General features: G+C 36.9%; 1 protein-coding gene across 2 annotated transcripts; it reads left to right on the top strand.

Moving 5' to 3' along the window:
* The first annotated feature begins 3,011 nt into the window (after window positions 1-3,011).
* TT12 (MATE efflux family protein) lies at window positions 3,012-11,313 on the top strand. 2 transcript variants are annotated; one of them, XM_086421559.1, is made up of 8 exons: window positions 3,012-3,375; window positions 4,800-5,344; window positions 8,125-8,211; window positions 8,496-8,552; window positions 8,813-9,051; window positions 9,122-9,240; window positions 10,973-11,059; window positions 11,145-11,313. In XM_086421559.1, exons 1-8 carry the CDS (start codon window positions 3,064-3,066, stop codon window positions 11,208-11,210), a joined length of 1,512 nt encoding a protein of 503 aa, XP_086277685.1. In that variant the 5' UTR covers window positions 3,012-3,063; the 3' UTR covers window positions 11,211-11,313. The 2 variants fall into 2 exon arrangements, with proteins under 2 accessions (XP_086277685.1, XP_086277686.1); XM_086421560.1 differs by lacking the exon at window positions 8,496-8,552.
* The last annotated feature ends 61 nt before the right edge of the window (window positions 11,314-11,374 follow it).

Raw genomic sequence — 11,374 nt, 5'->3', positions numbered from 1 at the left:
GAAAAAAATCATGCAAATAGTGAGGGTGATGAAAAAGAAGGATGATGATGATAAAGGAATGCAATCCCTTTTATCTTTTTTCGCCTTTCTGAAGTGATAATGAAGAAGATGAGAAAAAGGGTGACATCACAGTCAATTGCAGGTTTGGTTTATCAAGAAAAAGAGTGCAATTTTTTTTTAATTTTTAATTTTTTTATATACATTTTATGGAGTGCAATCAACATATAAAGTTCAATGGAGGATTTTAAGTAACGGAGTGCAATTGGTATTAATCATTTTTTTAGAGGACTAGAATAAATTGAAAAATCTTCTATATTAGATGCTTTGGGTCCTAGAGAAGTTAATTTTCAGATTTTAGCTTATTTCTTATTTTATTATCTGGTCTTGCCCCTTTACCCATTCTCACTTCTTGTCGTATTTGTTGACACTTGACAGTGATGATAAACGCCTTGTAATAACACCCCGAGTCGAATACTTGGCTGACCCATTTCGTCTTTGGAAATAATGGAGGTTAGCAATGCGTAGATGTGACACATACATAGCTCTAATAAGTTGTTGACTAGAGTAGGAAATTTGCTCAGGAGACTCTTCATAGGTACCCAGGGAGACCACCTAGTCGAAGAAATGCAACTGGCTTCTTATCAATTATAATTAAAAGTTAAAACTATTAAGCATGAGTGAGCTTTAGTTGCAAACTTGTTACTCATCAAGTTTAATAAAATCATCTTTATTTGGTCATTTTAGCTATAAGAGAGGCTCTTTCTTATAGTGATTAAGTTTCAGTTTCTCTGTCTTGCATGGGAATCCCTACATTAACACTACCTCTTGATTAAGTGATCTGAAAATTTATCATCACTTGAAAATAGTATAGTTGTGCATTTGAAACTTTTACCTCTGTTTGACTGCTGTTTGTCATTCCAGACAACTTATGGTTGACTATAGGTGGCCTACATAAAAGGTTTTTTTTATTTATTCTGATAATAAGTTGGTCTGCAGTAAAATCGATACCTTAAAAATTCTATCCATGATCTTTACAATAGTGGCCATTACTTCTAACTCTACCTATACAACTTTTATATTTCCTTTAATCTCAAATTTCATATAATGATCTTAAAAACTTCATTTCATGACCAACACTTAAAGAGTACAAGAGTGTATATTTGTATTAAGTAATCCAGTTATAATTTTATGACTGGGATTTTGAAATCACCCCACCTTTGTTCAAGGTGGAACCAATTTTTGATGACCATTTCGAAAATTTTATAGCCATCACCACTGACTAAAGGGAGGACACTCTTCCCATCATCTACCCTGCGAAGAAGGGTTTTTCCCTTTGCAATTTGTAGGTCATCCCAGTCACTTTTGAGCCTTCCCTGGCCTAAAAAGAAACTTCATTAACTGTTTGCATTCTCCCCGATAACCCTAATGGGCCGTCGTCTTTGGGAAACTTTTGTTTTGAAGGTTTATCATCTTTAAAAATACAAAAAAAAAAATCAAATCAAAAGATTGCAAAAATGTTTGAGCTGATAAAAAGGACAAGTTTTGAATAGGGTGCATGCGACTTTGATATTGACTTCAATTTCATGGGGATCAAAGAAGAGTCTGTTACCGAGGAAATTTATGTCCCAAAAGAGCCCAAAAGTCTTGTGGAGTATCACGAGGAAGGTGTCCAGTCGAATATCATGGAGATAATCTCGGTTAATCTTGGATTCAAAGATGACCCAAAAATTGTAAAAATCAGAATCGTTATATGTCCTAACTAGAAAAAAGAAATGATTGTTATATATCAAGTTGGGCCCACATCTCAAGTTATGATCAAGCTTTTTGTTTAGAAATCAGATACCACTGTGGATGATTAGAGTCTTATGAGTAGAGTATTTGGAGAATTAAAGAACCCAAAATTTGAAGAAATGGTTGAAAGAATTGAAGAAATCAAGAATCAAGCATTAAGTAAGCTAAATTGCTATCGTTATGGCTACCCAAATGAAGGATATCACTCAAATCGTTCTATAGTGATTTCTGGATGCTAAAATTGCTATATAGATTTTAATTTCACTCTCCAATTTCTTTAGTATAATTCGTTTCTAGGATTACTTGCTCTGCAAGTTTTCTATTTTTGGGAGTAACTTGCTCCCCACGTTTTTATTACTTTTAGAATTACTTCTTTGTAAGTTTCCTCCCCGTAGAGGGGAGGGGCTCTTGTTTGAAGGATCTTTCCTTTTTAATTTTAGATTCTTTTAGTTTTTCATACATCTAGAGAGAGTAATTTTTTGAAATTCTTTTCAAATCTGAGATGTAATTCCTCCCACATTGCGGATTGAACCCTAGGTCTTTCTTTGCAGTAGTAGGGATGAGATCAGCCAATAACTCATCATTCCCCCCCCCGCCCCCCAATTTAGATTTAATGAATTGGACAAATCTCATTCATCATTGTTCTTTGGTAAATGCAACCTATTCCCATTTATTATTTACTTAATTGTGCAAATGTTAGATAGAAAATTAAAATTTCAAGTTTTATTCATTATTTTTTCAGGTTTTTTTTTATAAAAAATTTATTTAGTTCCAAATCTGATGTTTTCAAATTGGCTATGTCTACGCCTGCTCGATTACTACAGAAGGCATAGGCCCAGCCCAATTTAGGTCCAGCCTGAAGCCAGTCAGGCCCAAACCCAGCCAACCCGGTTCATTTTACACCCCCAACCCAACATTTATACAACCGAATTGGTAGCCCATTAAATACAGACAATACAAGGCTGTGTTGGTCCCATTCCTATAAATCTTGTACGAAGAATCTAACTTATTAGAAGGTTCTTTTTCAACATTGTCTCTACTCAATATTAAAAAATTAACCTAAGAGTGTTAGGTGAAACGAGGACCCTCCCCCATGGTTAGCTTTAACTACTTTTCAGTTTGAACGTTATCAAGAACCATTGGTACACTCCTGCCAAACACATCTCAGAAGGTTAGATATAATGTCCTTGTTGTAGTCTTCGTTCTACAAAATGTCACATAACTTCCATGTATTGTGATCTTAGGTAAGCGAATTTCAAGGACTAAAGAACCATGGGAGAGAGTACCGTGACCAAGCCATTGTTGCTCGGACTCGAACCTCACGCTCAACTTACAAAAATATCATCGGATGCAATCGAAGAGTTTCTTGGGCAGGAGAAGGTGCCTTATCGGTGGTGGCCTCGACTCTTGGCTTGGGAGTCTAGAATTCTATGGGTTCTATCATGGGCTTCAATCGTTGTGTCGATTTTCAATTTCATGCTAAGTTTGGTAACCCAAATGTTTACAGGGCACCTTGGAGCCTTGGAACTAGCTGGAGCCTCGGTCGCCAATGTGGGAATTCAAGGACTTGCTTATGGGATCATGGTATGTTTTAATGTCTCTTCTTATGCTCTCTCTTTAATTTTCTAGTCGTACTGGACTGACATTAAAATTGGCATCATTTCACACATAACCATTAATGTTTTTCACTCGTATCTCAATGAAAAGCATCTATGGTTCCTTACCTTACATATATCCATGTCAGCAATGTGTGAAACGATGTGATGTCGATTTTAATATCACTACAGCATTTTCTTTAAAATTATGGCTGTCAATGGTCCCTAACAACCTAGCCCGATGTGGACTTGGTTCGGTTACATTTAATATGCATACTTAGATCAGACTCTAGCGAACTGATCCAAATGACACATCAACATTCTAGGGTTCATGATTTGAATTGTAAAGGCTAAAAATTAATTTGCCTAGTCAAAGCGAAATCGAAATGGGCGGATTTGGCAGTAAATTATATTTTGGGGCATCATTTCGACAAGCAGTACTTTTAGATACGTGGTACTTGGGTCCATAGAACACAATCTCAGCTATGATAAATGCAAATTACATATGGTGCCAAATAGTTTTGGGTTAGGCTAGGCCTAATATTTTGCCTGATCTGACCTAACCATACAATTAGCACCCGACCTTTTACATCCCGATCTGAACCTGACCCATTGTGACAAACTTATTAAAATTGACTAAGAAATAGTATATATCTTGGGCATCTGGTTCCAATTGTAGGTTCAATTATACTTTTGGTTCTACCGATGAAACTGATTCTCTAGTTATCAAAATCTGAAATAGAATTAGACTAGAAATGGACCCTTTTAGGATGAAATCAACTCGTTGAATTATTTGAGAAATACACAAGAGTCGGGTCAAAATCTTGGGTGGGTTATTCAGCTAGGCATAATATTAAATATATTAGACGTCTTTAAATTATTTTATTTTATTGTAACTTTAATACTTGATTTGATTTCTCTAGATGGACATTTTAAAATTGTGGGTCCAATTAATTATCAAGTAATATAACCAAAGCATATTAGGGCAGCCAATGGGCCGGATCTCAGACAGTCCAGCTTGAACTGGGTTTGGATAGTATATCAAGGCTAATTTATATTTTGGTCCATTGTCGGGTTAGGATTAGGCTCGAATAGTCAAGAAATAATACACAATCCCGATTCACGACCAAGGATTGGGATTTTTTCTTGACATAAGTAACAATGGCATATGTATTATCAGGATTCTTAATCCATTGGATTTCATATTTACATGGTCATGATCTTTTGTTATATCTCGACTCAATAGAATAGATGCTGTCTGGGCTGCTCCTGAACCTAGACATATTGTTTTTAAACCCTGGATTGGCCTTACCATTGGACGACCGGGTTTATCCTAGAATTTTGAGGCCCAAACAGGCCATGGAGGCTCATTAATAGCCCTATGTAACTAATTTAACTGTATTTTTTCTTCAGTTGGGCATGGCTAGTGCAGTCCAGACTGTATGTGGCCAGGCCTATGGGGCAAAGAAATACAGCTCACTCGGCATAATCTGCCAGAAAGCCATGATTTTGCACTTGGGAGCGGCATTCATCCTTTCCTTTGTCTATTGGTACTCGGGCACAATCCTTCGAGCGATTGGCCAATCTGCAAGCATAGCCGAACAAGGCCAAATATTTGCGCGGGGACTTCTTCCTCAAGTCTATGGTTTTGCCCTCAATTGCCCAATGCAGAGGTTTTTGCAAGCCCAAAACATAGTAAACCCCTTAGCTTATATAGCTGTTGGAGTGTTTGTCTTACATTTACTACTCACTTGGTTGGTTGTGGATGTCTTCAAGTATGGGCTTTTGGGAGCAGCACTTACATTGAGTTTCTCTTGGTGGGTCTTATCTATATTGACTGGGCTTTACATAATTTTTAGCCCATCTTGTAAGGAAACATGGACTGGGTTCTCTACTAAGGCTTTTATTGGACTATGGTCTTATTTCAAACTCACTGCTGCATCTGCTGTTATGCTGTGGTATGTGTGCCTACAATCTCCCTCTCTCATACACAGACACACGCGCACACACACACACACATGGTCACATTCATGATATGCACAAGCAATCAATGTCTCAATGAAGACCTATTGTCTCTTCAATGCCTATACGGGTACCAAAAAGGGGAGTCCTCTGCCGAATGAATGGGAAACAATTGAGGCATGCCATGCTATACTGCAATGGTAGCTCGGGAACGAGTTGTTAGGGATTTAGTTGATGTTCATATCGTACAGCAAATAAAATCCATATTCAATTAACCCCCTAACAACCTCAAGTCTTGAGTTCAAAAGGGAACACTACATTTTCTTTCCTTGGGTACTTCTCCTTAACTTTTTTTATAGAGAGATTCTATTAACACACCAACTTTTACTTAAAAAACACAAACTGTAAGCCAATAGAATCTATCTTTTTATGAAGGGAGGAACTTCTATTTTAATATTAACTTTTTTCTTATAGCACCCTAATAGATGATAGAGACATCCAATATATGTCTCTCCTCTCTTTATCTTTTGCTTAAGTGAAGAATAATAATAAATGCACACTGTTTTGGTATATAGCTGACGTGGCATGGGCACAGAATTGAACATCTTTTACCTGTGTATCCCGATGAAAAAGATCTATGGTTTTGTGCCCTTACCACATCAACCACGTACCAAAACTACGTGCATTCATCGACTCTTAAGGGACACTAAGAAGTCAAAATTATAGTGATAAGATTTATTTTTAAAATGAGTAGTTCTAAACTGACTTCCTTTAACACTATGACTGCACTGATGTGGCCATGGTTTTTAAACTCGTCCGAGACCGAGACGTATCACCCGCATTAACTCGGTATCGGAGTTGAACGAGACCAACTCACAAAGTCATTTTTTGACTGAGTTTTACGTCTCACAGTATAATTTTTTGAGTAATCTCACGAGACGTCTCAAACGTATCGGAAAACTCGTCCGAGAAGACTCGGTATCGGAGCTGAATGAGACGAGACGGGATACCGAGTTTAAAAACCATGGATGTGGCAGTGTGAAGATAATCATAAATTTCCTCGGGATACAAAACAAAATATTTTTGATTCTCTCTGCATATACAATCACATAAATGCAACGAAGTCAGTTCAGCATTTTCCTTTTATTGAAATAGTTTCAAAATATGGTACTTATGAGGATGCATACTTTTTAACAAACATCAGGGACGGGTTTACAGCGGGGGAACTTGCCCTAGAAGAATTTATGCACTATTGCACCCAAAAAAATTATTTTGCTCCTAGTTGCCCCCACAAAAATTTTATTTTGCTCTTATTGCTGCCACGAGAAAAAAAAATCCTGCTCCGCCCTTGACAAAACAGGGTAGCCATTGTAATTGTATTTATTTAAAGAGTCTACTTTTTTCCTTTCTTCTTCTTCCCTTGGCTTTCTCGGTCTTTCTTTTCCTTACTCTCTAAATTTGTTATCTCTTTCCCGCTTTTCCCTTCACTTCTCCCTATGTGGAGTTAGAGACAAAACGAAAGGGTGCCTTTATGATAATTTTAAAAATGTCGTCGTTCTGACACCCTTAAAATCTATTTGGGTACTATTATAAAAAGGATGGTGTGAGACTAGAAGTTCTAATGGGAAGAAAAAACTCTATTGAAGATATTTAAAACCTACTCTTATTTTAGATCCAAGTAGTATTTGCTTTTTAAAATTTTAGGCAAAGAATAGTACTTTTAATATGAGTCGTGTTGGAGTAACATTGAAATTGATATCATTTGGGACATTTGTGTGCACAGAATCATAAATGCTTCTCACTGTATCTATATGAAAAACATTTAGGGTATGTTTGATTGCATGGAAAGTTACTTTCCATGGAATTTGAAATCCATGGAAAATTAGTTGTGGAAAATAGGTGGGTTGGAAAATCAAATTCCATTGTTTAATTTCACTTGGATAAAATCATCGAAAAATATGAGAAAAAAGAAGTGGAGAAGGAGGAAGAAGATGAGAGGAGGGGGAAAGGAAGAAGAAGATGACGAGGAAGAGGGAGGGGGGAGGATGTGGTGATGGTGGCGGCGACGAAGACGACGGCGGCGACGGAGGTAAGTGAGGAAGATGGGGGGAAAACATGGTGGTGGTGGTGGCGGAAGAGGTGAGGGGTGGAGAAGAAGGAGAAGAAGAAAAAGAAGAAGAGAGGGAGAGAAGGTGGTCGGAGACGGAGCCGACGACGAGGAGGTTAGTGTAATGGTGGTGGTAGTGGTGGTGGTACGGAAGAATTGAGGATGTGAAATCCATGATTTAGTGGACTTTTTGAATGGGGTGGAAAATGAATTTCCATTTCCATGTGCAATCAAACACTTGAAAAATGTCATTTTCCATGAAAATTGATTTTCCACCCTATTTTCCATGTGCAATCAAACATACCCTTATAGTTTTATAGACACATCCACATCAGCAATGTCCCAAACGATATCAATTTCAATGTTACTTCAGCATTTTCCTTTTAATATTTCTATCTATTATAAACCCACCCTTTTAATATTTCTATCTATTAGGATTTGTCATCACTTGACATTGTGTGCATGATCATCCTTCAAATAATGACATCAAACCTATGAAAAAAATTAGTTGAAGATAAAGAATAAAATTTTATAAATTAGTAAAAAGTAAATGGGAGGGGGGACAATTTAAAAAAAAAAAAAAAAATTCTTTGAAAGTTTGATAATTAATGTTATCTTTCAAGTAAGTTTGATAATTGTTACTTTTTTTTTTGTCACATGTTAATACAGTTTGGAGATATGGTATAACCAGGGACTTGTGCTTGTATCAGGCCTCCTCCCTAATCCAACAGTCTCACTTGATGCTATTTCTATATGGTATGTTCATGATCTCTCTCTCCATTTAATTGATGCCATATTAGTGTGATTTATTTTCTAATGGGAACATGGTTTTAAATCCTGTTTTGGTGATTCGTTCACGAATGATATTAAGATGACTTGGTTGGGATAGCCATATGGGTCTTGGATAAGTTCTAAGCTTTTTTTCAAATCTTCGATGTAGAAAAAACAAAATGAGAGTGATTTTTATTCATGGGAATTGTTGTTTCCAATATAATTGGAAGCTATATTTGATGTCCACCTTATTTATTTGATAATTTCAGCATGAATTACTTGAATTGGGACATGCAATTTATGTTGGGCCTCAGTGCAGCATCCAGGTTAGTTATACACACACACACACACACACACACGCCTTATTTACTTACATTCAGATTGAAGATGAATTTTGTGGAAGAAACCCAAAAACATCATTTGTATAATTCCCAAAAAAAATTTATGAACATTTTTTAATTGATCGAAACTGACCTTGACGGATTAATTTCCAAATCTAAAGTTTCTTACTATTGTCTGAAATGAAATTGTAGCTAGAACCAAAGTCCTTGATTTGGATCTAACAAAGTAATTTGATGCCTTGCAGTGTTCGAGTTGGTAACGAACTTGGAGCTGGTCATCCTAGAGTTACAAAGTTATCTGTTATAGTGGTTAACACAACCAGCATTCTCATCAGTTTCATTTTCGGTGCATTTGTTTTGATATGTCGCACCACATTAAGCAAAGCATTCACTAGTACTGAAGCTGTTATTGAAGCAGTTTCGAATTTGACTCCAATGGTTGCCATTTCAGTATTGTTAAATGGAATTCAACCCATCCTCTCAGGTCTGTGTACATTAACTTCTAGTGATGGGAAAATGTTGATTTGTATGCTAATTGAAAATAATGTTTGTAGGTGTGGCTGTTGGGAGTGGATGGCAAACCTTGGTTGCTTATGTTAACTTAGCTACTTACTATGTTATTGGTATCCCTATCGGCTGTGTTCTTGGTTTCAAAACCAGTTTAGGAATAGCAGTAAGTTCTCCCTCTCTCTCTCTCTCTCCCTCTCATACAATTGCGACCTTGTGAATAAAAATCCAACAATTGAAATTTATCTTAGGGATACCCGATGTACCCTTGAGATGATTATTTCATCCTAACCATTGGATTTCATATTTAAAGGGGAGTAAGGATCCGAAACGGTGTCCCATACTCTCACTCCTATAGAATAGGAACAGTGTCTATGTGTCAAGTTTTGGTTAGAATTTAAAGGACATTGAGCTCCCAAACAAGCCGTGCACACAGCCCTATCTGTTTTAAATCCAAACAAAATGTGCCACATCGACACCGTTTGTTGTTATAGAACGGGACACCATTTTGGACTCTTTTTGAACCAGGATCCAGAACAGTGCCCCATTCCTGTAGAATAGGAATGATGTCTATGTGACAAGTTTTGGTTGGTGTTTAAAACACATAGGGCTCTTAAACAAGTGTAGCCCCTTGTGTTCTAAAGAGTCACAATCTAGAACGGTGTCCATTTCATATAACAAAATGAGGTGTCTACGTGGCATGCGAGAACAGCTCCAAAAATATCTACGCATTAATAGAGTGGAAAGCTTAAGTCTTAACTTAAGGATCGTAACATAACCTCATGCTTAAAGGCCAACACACTCAGCCCACATTATGGCAAGCCCCCCAGCCCCTTAGCCTTCTTTCCAAGTACCAGATACCTATTTCATTTTTATTTATAAGTTGCCCCTTCCCAGACTAATCATGGTAGCCTACTATGGCGGACCCTTTCCATATCCCATATTATGTGTGAGCCCGCCCCCAAAGCCCCTTCTGTATCCCATACTATAGAGGAGTCCCTTTTTTCCCTCATTTTTTTAGAACCCCTTCCATGTCTCATACTATAGAGGAGCCTCTTTTTTCCTTCTGTTTTTTTTTTTTTTTCTTTCTTAAATCCTCCACAATCGCCTTCCCATCCCATACTATGGCAAGCCCACCCCCTATTTTTCCATATCCCATACTATAGAGGAGTCCCTTTTTCCCTTCATTTTTTAGAACCCTTTCCATATCTCATACTATAAAGGAGTGCCCCCCTCCCCCCCCTTTTTTTTTTCCAAACCCCTTCCATATCCCATACTATCGAGGAGTCCATTTTTTCCCTCATTTTTTTTAGAACCCCTTCCATATCTCATACTATAGAGGAGGCCCCTTTTTTTTTTTAACTCTCCACAATCACCTTCCCATGACACGAACCTTGGACGTGGGTTGGCTTTAATACCAAATGTTAACACCCAAACCAATGGTCTAAAAATACCTAGGCGTTAATGGAGTGGAAAGTTTAATTCTTTCCCTAAGGATCGTAACATAGTGTCCCATTTGAATAACAAAATGAGGTGTCTACGTTGCACGTGTTCATTGAAGAATAATCTACTAGAAGAGCTCCTTTTTAAATACCCCAAATTCTCTTATAGAGTAAATCTCCAATTCAAATAAGTAGTTATTTGTTATGCCTCTTGCTTATGTAAAGTACAAAGATATATGGTTGGTGCCTTTGGATTAACCAAGACTTTGACTTGGAGGTATATGCCAATCAACCTCAAGTTATGTGCCATCTGACAACCTCGAGATACAAACAATTCAAAATCTTGTGTATCTCTTTGGTGTATATACAACTAAAATGGCACACACACACACACACACATATATATGTCGACTAAGATTAATAGATATGTGATTTGAAATGTATGTTTTTCTTCAGGGCATTTGGTGGGGAATGATAGTTGGAGTTTTTCTTCAAACACTTACCCTTATTATCTTAACTATTAGGACTAATTGGGATAAGGAGGTAAGTTGTATTCATTTTGCTCATTTGATCTTTTACATATAAAATTTATTTACGTTAACCAAAATACTCTTCTTTTCATGTCTAGGTTGAAAAAGCTGTTGACCGCTTAAAGAAATCTGCAGATGAAGAAGCTCTAGACTTGGTGGACTAGCATGAATATATTCTAAGGCCCTGTTTGTTAAATTGAAAAAGATAAGTGTTGAGAAAAAAACAAGTGCTGAAAATTATAAGAGCTGAATTTTAAGTGCTGAAAAAGTTGTTTGTTTAGATGTCAAAATAATGTTGAATTCATTAAAATTAAGCGTTAAATTTGCA

This window comes from Akebia trifoliata, chromosome 13 (assembly GCF_017979445.1).
Source record: "Akebia trifoliata isolate Shusen 1 chromosome 13, ASM1797944v1, whole genome shotgun sequence".
Lineage (NCBI taxonomy): Eukaryota > Viridiplantae > Streptophyta > Magnoliopsida > Ranunculales > Lardizabalaceae > Akebia > Akebia trifoliata.
This window is presented reverse-complemented; position numbering and strand designations above follow the sequence as displayed.

What these genes read in the sequence shown, in the direction of transcription:
- TT12 (XM_086421559.1), top strand. Translation starts at nt 3,064, where the DNA reads ATGGGAGAGAGTACCGTGACCAAGCCATTGTTGCTCGGACTCGAACCT. An exon ending in GCATCTGCTGTTATGCTGTG is followed by an intron (nt 5,345 to 8,124) that starts GTATGTGTGCCT and finishes ATGTTAATACAG; the next exon opens with TTTGGAGATATGGTATAACC. An exon ending in GGCCTCAGTGCAGCATCCAG is followed by an intron (nt 8,553 to 8,812) that starts GTTAGTTATACA and finishes GATGCCTTGCAG; the next exon opens with TGTTCGAGTTGGTAACGAAC.